The 19,869-nt window shown below is 35.8% G+C and overlaps 1 protein-coding gene across 1 annotated transcript in view; it reads left to right on the top strand.

Annotated features, from left to right (window-relative positions):
- The window catches only part of DCBLD2 (discoidin, CUB and LCCL domain containing 2), a 90,990-nt gene that overhangs the window by 32,287 nt on the left and 38,834 nt on the right, over positions 1-19,869 (top strand). Inside the window, exon 3 of the mRNA XM_028119153.2 lies at positions 13,138-13,275. Within this exon, the coding sequence (XP_027974954.2) occupies positions 13,138-13,275 (138 nt within the window). The remainder of the gene's footprint in view (positions 1-13,137; positions 13,276-19,869) is intronic.

The raw sequence follows: 19,869 nt of genomic DNA, 5'->3' as shown, positions 1-19,869 counted from the left end.
TAGCTTTCTCTTGTTTTATAATATTATCACAAACCCAGCAGCTTAAAATAGCATAATTTATTATCTCAGTTTCTTTAGACCAGAGGTCTGGGTTTGGCATGACTGGATTGTCTTGCCTGCCCGGCCGGAATCAAGGTAGTCACCTGGGGATGTGGTTCCTATCTGACGCTGAGAGTTCTCTTCAAGCTCACTGACTGTTGACAGAATCTACTACTACTGTCTTGTAGTTGTAAAACTGGTGTCCCCATTTTCTTGCTGCCTATTGCCCAGAGACTGTTTTCAGTTCCTAGAGGCCACGTGGAGTGTTCACCATTCTCTCTAATTTCCAGTATGTGACTAACCAGAGAAAGCACTCTACTTTTAAAACGCCTAACTGATTAGGTCAGGCCAACCCAGGAAAATCTCCCTCTTACCATATATGCAATATACAGATGTTAAAAAAATTTTTAAAGGCAGGGATACTGGTAAGAAAATACTCTAGAAGCATAAGAGTATCACATACCAGAAGAAATTTTAAACTAAGCGCACATTGGAAAAGTTCACCTTCACTAATTAAGAAAACAACAGATTACCAGTTTCTTTTATCTCTACAGGGCAGTGTGGGGAGAATAAATTGATACAGCCTTTCTGAAAAGCAGTTTAGTAGGAATAGTTCATGTTAAAGTCACAGAGAAACAGTGCGTGAATGGATGAATGAAGAGCTAGGTAATACGATGCTTGTGCATATGTGTATGCACTCTATATACACATTTATGTTCATTTAATGATGACTATATCCCTAGAAGATAAACACTATTGTTTTTATTTAACAGATGGAGAGACCTGGGCAGAGAGGTATCCTCCCAACTGGTATTAGCTATTATCTTGGTATAATAGGATTATGTGAGAAAGATTATTGTTTTTTATTGTTTTCTTTTTACATTATTCTAAATTTTTGTAAAGTTTACAGATTGTTTAAAAGCACTTATAAACTGGAAAAAAGGTGATACAAGGGCTGCCTTGAAATAAACACCCTATATTGATGGTAGGAGTGTAAGTTAGTTTAACTTTTGGAAAGTAACATGATCCTGTAATTTCATTTAAAAAAATCTGGCCTCAGTAATTATTTTAAGTATGGAACAAGTTGTATCTGTAAATACATCTATTACATCATTATCTAAAATATGGAAAAATTGGAAACCTAAATTTCCATGATAGAGGAAATAGTCACATATCCTATGGCTTATCCACTTAGAAAGAATTATTTCAGAGATCATTGGTTCTAGCTCCTACCACGTTTTCCGGAGGCCCTTACCTCCATTTCCTGTGGAGCGCACTTGGAGTCCTTAGCCACTTTCTCCTCCAAGGCTTCCTTACACCCTGCTGTGGTTTACGTTTCCCAGGGGGTTGACAACACTGCACCCAAACCCTCTCCAGCACCCAGGACTCCACACAGATGACCCACTTATATCTTGTACTTCTTCCCATTAAGTTACATCCTTTCCTTCTCCCAAAAGACAAGAGACACTTCTCTTTTTCAGCAGACTCTGAATAGATATTTTCAATTCTCAAAATTCCTTCTGTTTCCAAAAGGTTACGTTGTTCTTTCTTTCAGATTTATCACCACCTCTCCATGACAGTTTATCCTGGGAACTCCAGGATACTGGTTATTGTTTGTAATTTTTAGCTGCTATGAATATGCTGCTCTGAAGTATCATTTACAAGTTTTTTTGTGGACCTATGTTTGCATTTCTCTTGGGTATATGCCTGGGAGTACAGTTGCTAGGTCACATGGTAACTCCATGTTTAACCGTTTGAAGGACTGCTAGACTATTCCAAAGCAACTGCACCATTTACTAGCATTGTAGTAGGGTTTCAGTTTTTCCAGATCCTTGTTCTTTCTTCACATTGTAGTGGGTATGAAGTGGTATTTCATTGGGGTTTGATTTGCATTCTTTGATGGCTAATGATGTGTCTGTGTGGGTGTTGCACATTCTCTAAGTTTGAAAAATGTGTGACTTATATCCATCATTGTGGTATTTTCACTACTCTAAAGCCCTCTGTGCTCTACCTATTCATCCTTCTTCCCCCAGTGCCTGACAACCACTGATCTTTTTATTGTCTTCTACTGTAAATCTTTTTATTGTTTTGTTTTTCCAGAAGGTGATATAATTGCAATTAAACAATGTGCAGTCTTTTCAGACTCTCTTCTTTCAATTAGTAATGTGCATTTAAAGTTCATGTCTGTTCATGGCTTGATAGCTCATTTCTTTTTAGTATCAAATAACATTTCATCATCTGGATGTATCCATTCACCTACTAAAGGACATCCTAGTTACTTCCAAACTTTAGCAATTTATGAATAAAGTTGCTATAGACATCTGTGTATAGGTTTCTCCATGGACATCAATTTTCAGTTCCTTTGAGTAGGTATCCAAGAATGTGATAGCTGGATTGTATGGTGGGACTTTTTAGTTTTGTAAGAAATCCCAAAAAGAATCCCCCATTTTGTTTTCCCAATAAAGAATGAGAATTCCTGTTTCTCTACATTTTCATCAGCATTTAGTGTTGTCAGTATTCTGGATTTTGACCATTCTAAATTCCAGTAGGTATATAGTGATATTTCATTGTTTTAATTACATTTCCCTGATAACATATAATGTAGTGAATCTTTTTATATGCTTGTTATCTGTATATTTTTGGTGAGGTGTCTGTCGGGGTCTTTGGCCTATTTTTATTTCGGGTTTTCTTATTATTGAGTGTTAAAGAGTTTTTTGTATATTTTAGATAAGAGTCCTTTATCAGATGTGTCCTTTATCACCTGTGTATTTTGTAAATATTTTCTCCCAGTTTGTGGCTTGTCTTCTCATTCTTTTTACATTGTCTTTCCAGAGCAGAAGTTTTTAATTTTAATGAAGTCCACCTTATCAGTTATTTCGTGCCTTTTGGAGTTCTATCTAAAAAGTCATCATCCTACTCAAGGTCATCCAGATTTTTTCCTGTGTTATCTTCCAGGAGTTTTACAATTTTGCATTTTACTATTAGGTTTGTAATCCATTTTGAATTAATTTTTGTGAAGGGTATAAGGTCTGTGTCTAGATTCATTTTTTTGCATATGGCTGTCCAGTTGTGCCAGCACCATTTGTTGAAAATACTATCTTTGCTCCATTGTATTGCCTTTGGTCCTTTGTCAAAGATCAGTTGACCATATTTATGTGGATTTATTTCTGGACTCTCTTCTTTTTCACTGATCTGTTTGTCTATGCTTTCACCAATATCACACTGTCTTGATTACTGTAGCATTATAGTAAGTATTGAAAATGGGTAGTGTCATTCCTCCAACTTTGTTTTTCTTCAGTATTATATTTGCTATTCTGGGTCGTTTGTCCCTCCATAAATTCTTTAGAATCATTTTGTTGATAGCCAAAAAATAACTCACTGGGATTTTTTTTCCAGTTTTATTGAGAAATAATTGACATACATCACTATATAAATTTAAGCTGTATAGGATGATGGTTTCATTTACATATATTGTAAAATGATTACTATAGTAGGTTCAGCTAACATCCATCATTTCCTACTCCCCCTACCCCCACCCATAGGTGCATCTGCCTCTGGTACCCATAAGCTTGATATTGTTTTCTGTGAGTTTGGTGGGGGGTTTTTAGATTACACATATAAGTGAGATCATACAGTATTTGTCTTTATCTGATTTCATGTAGCATAATGTCTTTAAGGTTCATCATTGTTGTCGCAAATGGTAAGATTTCCTCATATTTTATGGCTGAATGATACTTTGTTGTATAGTATTTTGTTGCATGTATATGTATCCATTCATCCATGGTTGGACACTTAAGTGGTTTCCATATCTTGGCTATTATAAATAATGCTGCTATGAATGTGGGGGTGCAAATATCTTTTTGAGTTAGTGTTTTTATTTGCTTTGGATAAATTACCAAAAATAGAATTGCTGGATCATATGGTAGTTCTATTTTTTTTTTTTGAGGATTCTCCATACTGTTTTCTGTAGTGACTGTGCTAGTTTACAATCCCACAAACAGTGTACAGGGTTCTCTTTTCTCCAGATTCACACCAGCATTTGTTGTCTCTTACCTTTTTTTTTTAATCTTTTTATTTATTTATTTGAGAGAGAGAATGAGAGAGAGAGAGAGAGAATGAGAGAGAGAGAGAGAGAGAGCATGAGAGGGGGGAAGGTCAGAGGGAGAAGCAGACTCTCTGCCAAGCAGGGAGCCCAATGCGGGACTCGATCCTGGGACTCCAGGATCATGACCTGAGCTGAAGGCAGTCGCTTAACCAACTGAGCCACCCAGGCGCCCCTGTCTCTTACCTTTTTGATGATGACCATTCTAACAGACATGAGGTGATATCCTACTGTGTTTTTCATTTGTGATTCCCTAATGACTAGTGACGTTGAGCATCTTTTCAGGTACCCATTGGCCTTTCATAGATCATCTTTGGAGAAATGTGCCTGTTCAGGTCCTTTGCCCATTTTTTAATTGGGTTTTGTTGTTGTTGCAGTTGTTTGCTTTGAGTCATAGAAGTGCTTTATATATTTTGGATATTAACCCTTTAACAAATAAATGGTTAACCAATATTTTTGTCTCCATTCCATAGATTGTCTTTGCACTTTGTTGGTAGTTTCTTTTGTTGTACAGCTTTTTAGTTTGATACCGTCCCTCTTATTTATCTTTTATTTTGTTGCTTGTGCTTTAGGTGTCATATTAAAAAAAATCCTTACCAAGACCCATGTCAAGGAACTTTATTCCTATGTTTTCTTCTAGAAGTTTCATGGTTTCAGGTTTTACATTTAAGTCTTTAATCCATTTTGAGTTAATTTTTGTGAGTGGTATGAGATAGGAGTCCAATTTCATTCTTTTACATGCAAATATCCAATTATCCCAACTTGTTAGGATTTTGATTTGGATTGCTTTCAGTCTATAAAGTTGGCAGGAACTGACATCTTGACAATATTTAGTTTTCCTCTCCATGAACATGGAACATCTCTCCATTTATTTCACTCTTGGAATTTTGTAGTTTTCCTCACATAGTTCTTGCACATATTTTATTAGACTTACCCCTATTTCATTTTGGGGGTGCTAATATAAATGGTATTGTGTTTTTAATTTCAAATTCCAGTTTTTTATTGTCAGTATATAGGAAAGCAATTGACTTTTATCCATTAATCTTGTATTCTGCAACCTTGTATAATTGCTTAATAGAGGAGTTTTTTGTTCAATTCTTTTGGATTTTCTACATAGCTAATCCTATCATTTGTGAACAGTTTTATTTCTTCCTTTACAATCTGGTACTTTTTTCCCCCTTGTCTTACTGTGTTAACTAATACTTCTAGTATGATGTAAAAGAGGAGTGGTAAGAGGGGACATTCTTGCCTTGTTTCTGATCTTACTGGAAAAGCTCTGAATTTCTCACTGTATTAAGTATGATATTAGCTTAGGTTTTTTGTAAATACCTCTTTATTAAACTAAGGAAGTTCCCCTCTATTTCTAGTTCACTGAGAGTTTGTATCATGAATGGATGTTGGGTTTTGTCAAATGCTTTTTCTGCATCTATTGATTTGATCACAATATTTTTCTTTTTTTGCGTGTTGATGTGATGGATTTCATTATTTTAAAATGTTGAACCTACCTTGCAAACTTGGGATAAATCACACTTGATCATGGTGTATAATTCTTTTTAATACATTGTTGGATTTGATTTCTTAATAATTTTTAAAGATTTTTATTTTTAAGTAATCTACACCCACTGTGGGGCTCGAACTCACAACCCTGAGATTAAGAGTTGCATACTCTTCCGACTGAGCCAACCAGGCACCCCTGATTTCTTAGTATTTTGTTACGAATTTTTATGTCTATTCCATGAGAAATAATGACCCGTAGTTTTCATTTTACGTAGTATGTTTGATTTTGGTTTTATGGTAGGGCTAGCCTTATAGAATGAGTTAGGAAGTATTCCCCTGCTTCTGCCGTCTGAAAGAGATTGTAGAAAATTGGTATAACCTTTCCTTAAATGTTTGGTAAAAATCATCTCTGAACCCATTTGTGCCCAGTTCTTTCTCTTTTGAAAGATTATTAATTATTGATTCAATTTCTTAAATAGAAATTAAATAAAAACTCAGATTGTCTATTTCTTCTTATTTGAGTTTTGGCAAATTATGTGTTTCAAGGAACCTGTTCCTTTCATCTAGGTTAACAAATTGTGGGCATAGATTTGTTCATAGTATTCCTTTATTATTTTTTCATGACTGTTGGGTCTGTAATGGTGTCCACACTTGCATTTCTGATATTAGTGATTTGTGTCCTCTTTTTTTTCTTAATTAGCCTTATTAGAGGCTTATTGACTTTTGTTTCAAAGAACCAGCTTTTGGCTTTATTAATTTTCTCTCTTGATTTCCTGTTTTCAATTTCACTGGTTTCTGCTCTAATCCTTATATCTTTTTTTCTTACTCTGGATTGAATTTTTCTAGTTTCCTAAGAGTAATGATTTTTTAAACACTTTTATATGCCTGGATCTTGGATTCTTTTAGACTAAAACCAGTGTTTCATAGGTCTTATGGTGATTAAAATACTTGATTAACTTTTTTATTTATAATTTTGTGTATATGTCCATATATTTTTTGAAATTCTAATTTTGTCCATGAGAAACTTCTAGAGATGTTGGCGGGGTTTGAGAGCCATCAGTAGAACCTATAATTGTTAACAATTAAATGATTTATGTTGATTTAGGAGTACCTTTGAATGGCCAAACTAGGAAAATGGAATTGAAGAAATAACTAGTACATTGCCCAGATTAAGGTACATTGCCCAGATTAAGATATATTGCCCAGATTAGGAATGAATTTTCTTCTTCCTTTCCCAGAGTATTTTGCTAAGTGCTTGCATTACTTGTATAATGGGTAAAACCTTTGATCAAAGGACAACCAAGTGAGGAGAGAGACATTCATTTTGGCTGGGAATAAGATGTGAAGGAGGTGTTTATCTGGTATATATTGAACTCACTTAAGCACCTACAAAGTCAGCCACTGCACTCTTCTTTTTTTCTTCTTTTTTTTATTGAGATGGTCTGTTCTTTAGCACTTACTGCCTTTTGAGTTTCACTGAAGGGTAGTTTTTTAAGAAGTTTTATTTCTACCACAGATTGAATATATTCACATTTCAGAGGACAAGGTAACTCCAAATGACTGAAGAAACAGGAGGTAAAGCTGTAGTGCTAATAGGAAATACCTTTATTATTCTGTCCATATTGAAAGGGTTGGAAAAACTTTTTTAAACATTGTTTTATTTCAAGAATATATTTTTGTCAGTTTTTTAAATTTTTTAGAGCACTTCCAAGTTCAATCTAATAATTTGGGATTTCCTAGTATTAGTATACATGATAAAATTTTTATAAAGACACCTTTGCATGGCATGATAATATTCTTTAAGTAGGATCTTTTTCATTTGTACCTAAGAGTATCTGAAAAGTCATTATTTGTACCTCATGAGGTCCTTAATCAGCCTTGTAATAAAATCACACATATACATAGATCCTTAAGTGACAAAGAACAGCTAGTGCTGCCCAGGTGAAACTTGTTCACGTTTACAAGTGTTAACTGACTTACGTAGATTCTAATTCTCTTACCTTTGCCAATTCCCATTTGGCCTCTAAGATTTAATGTGATGGGCACTGGCTCTGCACACATCTGGCTTTGCTAACAAATTATATAGCTTCAGGTATTTTTAATATTTAAGATAAGATGTGGAATAACATCAATTTTAAGTTATTGTTTTTAATGTTAGGTCATTATTTGAAAATACTTAGTATTTAAAAATAATACAGTATTTAATATTTATTCTATTTACCAGTATATTTTTGAGTTATTTAGTATTGAAAAAGTCTGAAGATTTAATCATCTTTTCTTTTGGTAGATGCAGATAGTAACTGTTATAGGACTTTTTGAATGTTATTTTGCTTGAATGTTAAAATTTTTGATATTTTTACTAATAAAGTTAATATTAATTTTTATTTAAATTGCATCTCATATTTAGGATTAGAAAGCCTTTTCCACAGTAGTTGTTTTTAAAGAAATAAAGGGTGAGCAAAAAACATGTTGAACACCCTGTTACCTAAGACGAAGTGTGTGTGCTCATGCACATGCCTTGATGTTTGGTATTTATTTATTAAATGCTAAATAAGTCGAGAAGTTATAGACTGAATGTTCTTGGCTTTCAATTAAGTGGATTTTTTTTTAATTTTATAAATGTAGCATATTCCTTGTTATTTTTAGATTAGTTCTTTTGGTTGTTGTTTTTTGTTTGCAACCTTTTTCTAAAAGTTCTATATGACAGAAGAGCCATACTATCACTTTAAAACCATTTATGCTGGGGCGCCCGAGTGGTTCCAGCGGTTAAGCATTGACACTTGGTTTCTGCTCAGGTCATGATCTCAGAGTTGGGGCTCTGGCTCAATGTGGAGTCTGCTTGAGATTCTGTCTCTCCCTCTCCTGCTGCACTTCTCCCCTCTCAAGAGTGTGTGTGCACGTACTGCCCCCTCCTCTAAAATAAATAAATCTTTCAAAAAAAATACAGATGCTGAGGTTATGGATGTAGTTCACTGTAACGCTAAGGTTATGGATGTATAGTTCACTGTAAGACATAATAGCATGTATTCTATAGTTTTCTGTGCCTCAAGGGGAGAAAATTTGTTTGACGGCCTTTTTTTTGAGGGCCTTTTCTTTGTCAGTTTATATCTGGTGAATCTGACTGCAGGACAGAAAAATTGAACTTAACCTTTCCAAGTTGAGGGGAAAAAATAATCTAAAACACAATGATACGTAGAATGAAATATGATTTCTATGTCTTATATGTTATTCTATTCATATGTGGGCTGAAATTATTCTTAGAACAAACTAATTTCTCTGCTCATCCTAAAAGTTTTTATACAATTATAACATACATAAGCTAATTTTCTTAATTCAGAAATTGTAAAGCTTTGGAGAATTATGTCTTGAAAGAAAAGTTCTATGTATAAAATCTATAGACAGTGCTAGATGTTTTAGAATTTGGGGTTTTGTTTTAACTGACAACTGTCAGTATGGCTTTAGGGTTAAATCATTTCCATTTTCTGGAAAAAAAGAATTACCTGGTTTTAGATCTAACACATAAAATACAAAATTATGAAATGTATTTAAAACAATTATAGTACTTTTTCATTGGCAGGGGAAAAAACAGTTGTAAAGAATAACTCATTTTGGGGGCGCCTGGGTGGCTCAGTTGGTTGGGTATCTGCCTTCAGCTCAGGTCATGATCTCAGGGTCCTGGGATCGAGCCCTGCACGTTGGCCTCCATACTCAGCAAGGAGTCTGTGTCTCCCTTTTCCTCTGCTCTTCCCCTCGCTATTCTCTCTCTCAAATAAATAAATACAATCTTTAAAAAAAAAAATTCATTTTTAAGAATACGACTGAATGCCACAATTCTACTTATATATGATCTTTTGGAAACATTGATTCGATAAAAAATGGTTTTAGAGTGAAATGGAAAGAGTAGTCTCTTAGCAATTTTCTCAAAATGAAGGTGGCATAGATTTAAATAATTCAGTTAAGGGCAAAAGTAGTATTACGAGATGATGGTTTATACAAAAAGACAAGCTGAAGCATTTACTAATTTAGTTAAGGAATGAGACTGTTGCTGGATGATGAGGGAAAGAACACAAGGGTGTTGTTGCTGTGGGTGGAAAGGAGACAGCAGCTAGACCACTGCAGACACCGTGGAGGTCCACAAGTGCTACCCCAAATCCCTTACCAGGGAGATGATGCTGTTGTTAAAGGCTTCTCCTTGAAGCCCCAGGGAAAGTGTCAACCCCATTACTGGGAAGTAGTGTGTGGAAGAAAAAAGCATGGGACAAAATGGGACAAAAGATTCTGTACTGATTTCACCTCTAACAAGTAGTGTTATTTTGGACAATTCACCCATGTGTTTGATTTTCAGTTTTTTCAGCTGTCAGCAGCTTGGAATAGATCTCTGAAGGCCTTTTTCTGCCGTGTCTGACTCTGAACTTTTTTTTTTTTTTTGCGTCAAACACTTGATGGTTTCTGACAATACACATTGTTTCAATGTTTCTTATGAAATTTCTTTTGAAATTCTTTCACACCAAAAAGTTCCCTTGTGCCTATGTGTAGTCAGTTCCCACTTTACCCCCATTTCTAGGCAGCCACTGATCTGTTATTTCTAATTTTTTTTGTCTTTTCTAGAAATATCATAAATTGTTTCTTCTATTTAGCATAATGTTTTTGAGGTTCATCCATGTTGCTGCATATATCATTAGTTCGTTTCTGTCTTTTGGTGAGTAGTAGTTCTTTGTATGAATATATACCACATTTTTTTTTTCCCATTAGTTAATGAACAATTAAGTTGTTTTTGTTTGGGGCAAATGTGAGAAATGATGCTGTGACCATTTGACTAGCCCTTCTGTGGACATGTGGTTTCTTTCCTCTTGGATAGATAATAGAAATGGAATTGCTGAATTGTGTGAGATATATATACATATCTATATTTATACTTAACATTTTAAGAAACTGCCAAATTGCTTCCCGAAAATGGCTATGTCATTTTACAGTTCTACCATCAGTGTTTGAAGGTATCAGTTTCTCCACATCCTCACCAATAAATTTGGTATTGTCAGTCTTTTTTGATTATAGCCATTTTAGAGTGTCATGATATCTCGTAGTTTTAATATTCATTTCCCTAATGGCTAATGCTCTTGAGCATCTTCTCATGTGCCTATTTGCCATTTGGTAGGTCTTCTTTATAGATGTGGCTATTTGGGGCACCTGGGTGGCTCAGTCAGTTAAGCATCTGCCTTCAGTTCATGCCATGATCCCAGGGTCCTGGACTCGAGCCCTGCATTGAGCTCCCCGCTCAGTGGGGAGTCTGGTTCTCCCTCTCCTTCTGCCTCTGCCCCTGATCATGCTTTCTCTTTCTCTCTCTCTCTCAAAATAAATAAATAAAGTCTTACAGATGTGGCTATTGAAATCTTTCACCCATTTTACAAGATGAGATTGAGTTGTAAGAATTCTTTACACATTTCAGATATGAATTCTTTATCAGATTAATGTTGTGTAAATATTTTCTCCCAGTCTGTGTTTTGCCTTTTCTTTTTCTTAATGGTGTCTTTTGAAGAGGAAACATTTTAAATTTTGATAAGTGTAAATTACTCATTTTTTTTCATTAATGGACTTTCCTTTTGGTGTTGGATTTAAGAAATCTTTGCCTAGCCCAAAGTCACAAAGATTTCTCCCGTGTTTTCTTGTAAGAGTTCTAGAAGTTTAGCTCTTATAATTAGGTCTGTAATCCATTTTGACTTGAAGTAAAGTTCTAACTTTGTTTTTGCATATTGATATCCACCTGGTTTAGTATATTTGTTGAAAGAGTTATCCTTTCTCTATTGAATTACCTTCATGCCTTTGTCAGAAACCAGTTGACCAGGTATGTGTGTTTATTTCTGAACTCTGTTCTCCACTGAAATACATACAGATATAGGTGTAGACATAGATATAAAGATCTAGATATATCTGTATTTGCCATTACAGTGTATCACACTGTCTTGATTACTGTAATATTATAGTAAGTTTAAAATCAGGTTATAGTAGTCTTTCAACTGTCTTTTTCACTATACTGTTCTGGCTATTCTTTGTCCTTTGCATTTCCATATACATTTTAGCCTCAACTTGTTATTTTCTATAAAAGAAAAAAAAAACTAGGATTTTGATAGGGATTGCATTGAATCAATAAATCAGTGTTGGGAGAATGGACATCTTAACAATATTGAGTCTTCCAGTTCATGAACTTGGTCTGTCTCCCATTTTATTTAGTTTTCCTTTAATTTTTCTCAGCAGTGTTTTCTATTTTTTAGTATACTGGTTTTGATTTTTTTTTTTTTTGAGTGCCACGAGCATGGAGGTTAGGGCAGAGAGAAAGAATCTTAAGCAGGTTCCACACCCAATGCAGAGCCCAATAAGGGGCTTCATCCTACAACCCTGAGATCATGACCTTGAGCCAAAATCAAGTCGGATACTTCACTGACTGAGCCACCCAGGCATGCCTTGAATTTCTTTTTTAAACATTTATCCCTAAATATTTTAATATTTTTGATGCTGTTATGAAGTTTTAAAAATTTCACTTCAGATTATTTGTGACTAGTATGTGGAAATATAATTTTTGTATATTGATCCTGTGACATTGTTAAACTCCCTTACCAGTTCTGTTGGGGTTTTCTTGATCCCTTAGGATAGTTTACTCACAAAATCATATGTAGTCCTTAAAAATGGTGTTTGTGGAAGTACACATTACTCTTGCTCTAGAATGATGTTGCCACAACCTAAAACATTTTGGAATGTTATTCTTTATTCAGAATTTGTTAGGTTACCAAGCACATAAGAAAATGCATTTTTGTTATTGGTGGATATTTTGCTCTAATTTTTTTCTTTTTCCCTTTTATTAATCTGTATTGAGGGTATGTTATTTTTATATGTCTATTAGACATTAAAGGATAAAAGTTGGCAGTTGGATATATACCCCTAAACTTTAAGAGAAAAGGCCCGGGTAGAGGTGTATGTGAATTGTCAGAGCATAGTTAAAGCTGTAGCACTGGGCATGATCACCTAAAGGGATTGACTAAAAGTTCAGGAATCCTTGGGAGAAAAATTGAGGGGAATTTGAAAAAGGTTTAAGGGGTGCCCTAAGCCCAGGAATCTAGGGGCACCTTGTGGGGAGTATGTTAAGAATATTGCTGATTAACTATACATTTGTTCATGAGCCACCTGCATGCATGAAATGCTTTAAGATAATTTTTTTAATTCCTCACAACTATTATAGAGTATACAAGAAATGTCTTTCACAAGAAACTGAATCTTTGTAAGATCACTGATGCCTGTACCATTTTTTTCCCTTTAAATTATTTACAGTTATTACTTGGCATTTTTTTTCTTCAGAGTAATGTGATTTTTAATCACTAAACATTCTAGGCCTCATTTTCTCTTTAATGTCCAGTTTGGTATATTATTCTGATGCTCTTACCTACATTGTAAATATTACTGAATTTATGAGAGTCATAACAAATACCTTTTTTTTTTCTCATTACTAGGCAAATACTGTGGTCTGGGATTGCAGATGAACCATTCAATTGAATCAAAAAGCAATGAAATTACAGTGCTGTTCATGAGTGGAATCCATGTTTCTGGACGAGGATTTTTGGCCTCATACTCAGTTATAGAAAAACAAGGTAATTTTCAACTTTATACCACAACTTCCATATTTTACAATTTCTAAAAATAAAAATGAAGTGTTTCTTCTAGTATTTATTTGAGATTAGAATAGAGGAGAAAGACTGAACAGTTAATAGCACATATATAAATTTTACAAATAAAATTAGTTTCAGAATTCTAAAAATTAGAATATATTAAATTTATATAAATTCCATATACTAACATTTATATAAATTCCATACACTTCCCTTTCCATGGTAGAGGAAATACTGATTTTTCACTTTTATAAGATTGGAACACAAATGACAATAACTTTTTAAAAATCTATCAGGGGCGCCTGGGTGGCTCAGTCGTTAAGCATCTGCCTTCGGCTCAGTTCATGATCCCAGCGTCCTGGGATCAAGCCCCGCATCGGGCTCCCGCTCGGCGGGGAGTCTGCTTCTCCCTCTCCCACTCCCCCTGCTTGTATTCCCTCTCTTGCTCTCTCTCTCTCTCTGTCAAATAAATAAATAAAATCTTTAATAAAAATAAAAAAAATAAAAATCTATCAGTTATTGAAATGTGTCATACAAATTTAAAGCTTTGTTATCCACAGCTTACCATTTCATAGTACTGTGTTAAAGACCACATTACCATTCTTCTCAAAAGAATAGATTCTCTCTCCACCAGGAGTATGCTTGGGAGTGCTGAGATGCTACAAAATAAACCTGAGATATTTGCTGGATTGTTAATGTGGATAGTCTCAAGGGGGAAAATTAAAAGCAAGGCTATTGGGCACCTGGGTGGCTCAGTTGTTAAGTGTCTGCCTTCGGCTCAGGTCATGATCCCAGAGTCCTGGGATCGAGTCCCACTTCGGCTCCCTGCTCGGCGGGTAGTCTGCTTCTCCCTCTCCCACTCCCTCCCCCTGCTTGTGTTCCCTCTCTCACTTTCTCTCTCTCTGTCAAATAAATAAATAAAATCTTAAAAAAAAACCCTTAAAAGCAAGGCTATTGAGTGGAATAGAATGCAAAATTTACTTGAATTTCTAAAACAAAATGCAAGACTTGAATAAAATCTCTCATGAGTTTTGGCTACTGTGGCATGGATTTGTTTCCTCTACTCTTAGGAGCACTGTGGTAGGAAAGGTTTAAGAAGTACTACTAATGGAAGGATATGTCAAACAAAGCAATCATTTAAATTAGAAAATAGATGATTATTTTGATACTGAACAATGATTTAACTAAGAATGTCCTAGGTGTACGAATGTTGGGCACTGAGAATGACTGAGGGCAGTGCAAGCTGCTCCATCTCAGCTCTGGTGGGCGTGGGGTAAACACCATAGGACTCATTAACAGTTCCATTTAGAATGTGGTAGAGAAGCAGCTGTTGTGTGGGAAGAAAGGTTTACTTTTTCCTGATTTCTGAGCTATGGAACAAAGTGGGAAGCTAATAAAATTGCTCTGAGAGTGAGAAAGAAGACTCATTTGGATGGAATAATGGAAAGGAGAAAAACTGGAAACATTACACTAAATGAATGATATTTCCTACAGAACCAGAGCAAGTAGGGCAGCGTGGTGGTGTGGGAGGAGCACCCCTGCCTCTGCCACATGCTCACCAGGTGATTGCTGGCCAGTCATTTCACTTCTGTAACCTCCGTGGGTTGGTTATGAAGACGGACTCTAATACATGTGTAGGGTCTGTAAGCACAAGACACCATAGGCAAGAAACAAATGTCAGTTTCCTCCTTTCACCACCGTACACACACACACACACACACACTCATTCCCCACCATCAGGAGAGTAAGATAAAAAACACTGAGGGAGATGATGGTAGATTCTCATTCTTTCAGTTTTATTTCTTGAAAGTCTGGAGTTGATAGATCAGAGGATAGAAAATATACAATTCATGTGCTGCTTATTCTCCTTGAGTTTCCTCCTCTTGGTATCAGCTTAACATATTAATTTTTTTCTTCATATTTTCCCCTTACTCTCTTCATTATTTATTGAGTTGAAGGTTTCTTTTTAAAGATTTATTTATTTTAGAGAGAGAGTGCACGCACACACATGTACACACACAAGTAGGGGGAGGGGCAGAGGGACAGAGAGAGAATCCTCAGGCAGACTCCCCACTTAGGGTGGAGCCCGAGATGGAGCTGGATCCCAGGACCCCAAGACCATGACCTGAGCTGAAATCAAGAGTCGGCTGCTTAACCAACTGAGCCACCCAGATGCCCCTTGTTAAGGTTTCTTGAAAATAAATATCCCTTCATTTAAAAAAAATTTTTTTACATTGGATGTTTAAATTATGGAGCTTTTTATTCTACAGAAACCTAAATGTCCTCTATTAAAGTTTAGGAGTTGACAGTGATCTCGGATAACAGAATCAGTATGTTGTAGACTTACATATGCCTGCCAAATTTCAAATGGTTATGTCACTAATTTAGATGAGTCTTAGATGCCATAGTTTTTTGAAATATCTACCATCATCAGGAACTTCTTTATAGTAAGGGCATAATCATGAGAAGTCCTCATTTCATAGGTCTCTCCTGAGTTTTTACTTACGTTTCTGCATATCCTTGCCTCTGTGAAGCATTTGTTTTATTTGAAGTTATAAGTGAATTGGCTAAATCCAAGAGAACCCTGGTTGAATTTCTTTTTTTTTTTTTAAAGATTTTATTTATTTATTCATGAGAGAGAGAGGCAGAGGGAGAAGCAGGCTCCTAAGGAGCAGGGAGTCCGATGTGGGACCCGATCCCAGGACCCTGGGATCATGACCTGAGCTGAAGGCAGACACTTAACCATCTGAGCCACCCAGGCGCCCCCTGGTTGAATTTCTTACCATTTCTTCTTGGGTGGCCTTTCAGACACAATTTCTTTTAATGACTCACTCATTTGAATGCTCATTGGCTTTGGTTGAGAGCTTCAGTTTGTTTCCATCCAGGAAACTTTGCTGTCACACTGAATTCTGTGAATATTTTCAAGGAACATCACTACATGTTCCCAGCTTAGCAACCTAATTGGAAATTTAGAGTATTTGGGAATGAAAAGATTGTGAAAAATTTTGCTTCAACAGCTTCTTCGTTAAGCTTTCACAAACACTTGTTAATTTTATACTATGTATTGTTGATAGAGTCATGATTTTGTGTGAGATAGACTAATTTTCATGCCTTTATGCAAGAGCACATAGCAAAATTATATTTCCTTCAGTGCCTTATTTCCTGCAATATGCCCAGCACTGGGAAAACAGCAGTAAATAAGACACAATTATCTCTTCATGGGGCTTACAGTACAGGATTGGGAAAAGACATTAAATACATGGTAGCTCAATTGCAGTTATGACAAGTATGATGAAGGTCAAGTTCCAACAATAGGAGGCCAGAAGGGTGGGAGGAGTGGGAGATTATAAAGAGCCTAATTCTTACAGGAAGTCGCTTTTAAGCAGAGAACTGAAGGATCAATTGGGAGGTTCTAGATAGACAAAGAAGAAAAAGAAAAACATTCTAGGGAAGAGAACAAAAGATGCAAAAGCCCTGTGGTGGGAAGGAGCTTTGGAGGAGCCAGAAAAGAAGCTGGTACAGCTAAGGTGGCATTGACTGTGTGGTGAGTACGTCACGTTATTCAGGTACTTGTAGAAAGTGTCAGGGTTGGAGCTTATTCCAAAGAGTGTGTGGAAGCTGTTAGAGCTGAGTAGTGGTATGACTGGATTTGTGTTTTTGTTTATTCTTATGATCTTCCCTGCTCTGTGAAGAGTCGGTTGAAGACAGTGAGGAATAATAGTAGGGAGTCCAGTGAAGAGGCTGTTAGAGGACACTGGGTCAGAAATGATTGAATTAAGAGGTCTTGTTACAAATATAACTCTAGAATTAAGCCAGATTCTAATCTATCTAAAGACTTGAGAAACAGACATATCTTCTACAAGAAAACATTTTAAAGAATTAGGATTCTTCCTATATGAGTTTCAGTTGTAGTAAGAGGCTTTGGACACAAGCCCTCTTGTATGAATTGGAACTCCTTTAATACCCAGGTTGTGTCTAGGGCACTTTACTTGGTATCCTCTTTGCTTTTGTGTCCAGTTTTCATAAATTTCATGGTTCTATTCCTTTCAGTTAGGTTTAGTGATCTTTGAGCAGTAGTATACACTCTTTTCCATTACCAGTTATCTCTTTTAATTTTTACCTGTAAACCTCAATTTTGAAAGATTATATCTGCCAGTGAAAAGTTTTTCTGTTTCCCCATTGGATAGCAAGGAAAGACAAATTAAAACAACTATTAGCACATGCAGTAATTATTAGAGGACCGGTATTTCTACTCTGAGTTGGTATAATTACATCAGATTCCAACTAGACTTTCTGAAATTGAAATTTTGTTTAAAGATTTATTCATTTATTTTTTAATATATTTTTAATTTAAATTCAATTCATTAACATATAGTATATTATTAGTTTCAGAGGTAGAGGTCAGTGATTCATAAGTCTTATATAAGACCCAGTGCTCATTACATCACATGCCCTCCTCAATGTCCATCACTAGTTACCCCATCTCCTACCCTCCTTCTCTCAGTTTGTTTCCTATGATTAAGAGTCTCTTATGGATTGTCTCCCTTTCTGATTTCATCTGGTTTTATTTTTCTCTCCCTTCCCCTGTGGTCCTCTGTTTCATTTCTTAGATTCCACATATGAATCAGGTCATATAATTGTCTTTCTCTGATTGACTTATTGCACTTAGCATAATACCCTCTATTTCCATTCACATTGTTTCAAATGGCAAGATTTCATTTTTTTTTTTTTTGATGGCTGAGTAATATTCTATTGTACATATATACCACATCTTCTTTATCCATTCATCTGTTGGTGGACTTCTGGGCTCTTAACATAGTTTGGCTATTGTGGACATTGCTGTTGTAAACATTGGGGCACACGTGCCCCTTCGGATCACTACATTTGTATCTTTGGGGTAGATACCTAGTAGTGCAATTGCTGGGTCATAGGGTAGCTCTATTTTCAACTTTTTGAGGAACCTCCATACTGTTTTCCAGAGTGCTTGCACCAGCTTGCATTCCCACCAACTGTGTAAGAAGGTTCCCCTGTCCCCCCATCTTCAACAACATCTGTCACTTCCTGACTTGTTAATTTTAGTCATTCTGACTGGTGTGAGGAGGTATCTCATCATGGTTTTGATTTGTATTTCCCTGATGCCAAGTGATGTGGAGCATTTTTTCATGTGTCTGTTAGCCATCTGTATCTCTTTGGAGAAGTGTCTTTTCATGTCTTCTGCCCATTTCTTTTTTTTTTTTTAAGATTTTTTTTTAAGATTTTATTTATTTATTTGACAGAGAGAGACACAGCCAGAGAAGGAACACAAGCAGAGGGAGTGGGAGAGGCAGAAGCAGGGAGCCTGATGCAGGGCTCGATCCCAGGACCTGAGCCGAAGGCAGATGCTTAATGACTGAGCCACTCAGGCGCCCCTGCCCATTTCTTAATTAGATTATTCTCTGCGTGTTAAGTTTGATAAGTTCTTTATAGATTTTGGATAGTAGCCCTTTATCTGATAAGGCATTTGTAGATATCTTCTCCCATTCTGTCAGTTGTCTTTTGATTTTGTTGACTGTTTCCTTTGCTGTGCAAAAGCTTTTTATTTTGATAAAGTCCCAATAAATCATTTTTGCCTTTGTCTAACAAGAAGTTGCTGTGGCCAAATTCATAGAGGTTGCTACCTGTGCTGTCCTCAAGGATTTTGATGGATTCCTGTCTCACATTGAGGTCTTTCATCCATTTTGAGTCTATTTTTGTGTATAGTGTCAGAAAATGGTCCAGTTTCCTTCGTCTGCATGTGGCTGTCCAATTTTCCCAACACCATTTGTTGAAGAGACCGTCTTTTTTCCATTGGATATTCTTTCCTGCTTTGTCAAAGATTAGTTGACCATGAAGTTGAGGGTCCATTTCTGGATTCTCTATTCTGTTCCATTGATCTATGTGTCTGTTTTTGTGCCAGTACCATACTGTCTTGATGATGACAACTTTGTAATAGAGCTTAAAGTCTGGGACTGTGATGCCACCAGCTTTGGTTTTCTTTCTCAACATTCCTTTGGCTATTCGAGGTCTTTTCTGGTTCCATACAAATTTTAGGATTATTTGTTCCAGCTCTGTGAAAAAAGTCAATGGTATTTTGATACGGATTGCATTGAATGTATAGATTGTTCTATGTAGCATTGACATATTAGCAGTATTTGTTCTTCCAATCCATGAGCATGGAATGTCTTTCCATTTCTTTATGTCTTCCTCAGTTTCTTTCATGAGTGTTCTATAGTTTTCTGAGTACAGATCCTTTGCCTCTTTGGTTAGGTTTATTGCTAGGTATTTCATTGTTTTTGGTGTAATTGTAAATGGGGTCAACTCCTTAATTTCTTTCTTTTCTCTCATTATTAGTGTATAGAAATGCAACTGACTTCTGTGCATTGATTTTATATCATGCCACTTTGCTGAATTCCTGTATGAGTTCTAGCAATTTTGAGGTGGAGTCTTTCAGATTATCCACATAGAGTATTATGAACTGGAGTTCAGAATAACAGTTATAAAGATACTAGCTGGACTTGAAAAAAAGCATAGAAGACACTAGAGAATCCCTTTCTGGAG

The sequence above is a fragment of the Eumetopias jubatus genome, unplaced genomic scaffold (genome assembly GCF_037043125.1).
Source record: "Eumetopias jubatus isolate StellerSeaLion01/CBP00866 unplaced genomic scaffold, mEumJub1_p1.0 scaffold_1, whole genome shotgun sequence".
NCBI lineage: Eukaryota > Metazoa > Chordata > Mammalia > Carnivora > Otariidae > Eumetopias > Eumetopias jubatus.
This window is presented reverse-complemented; position numbering and strand designations above follow the sequence as displayed.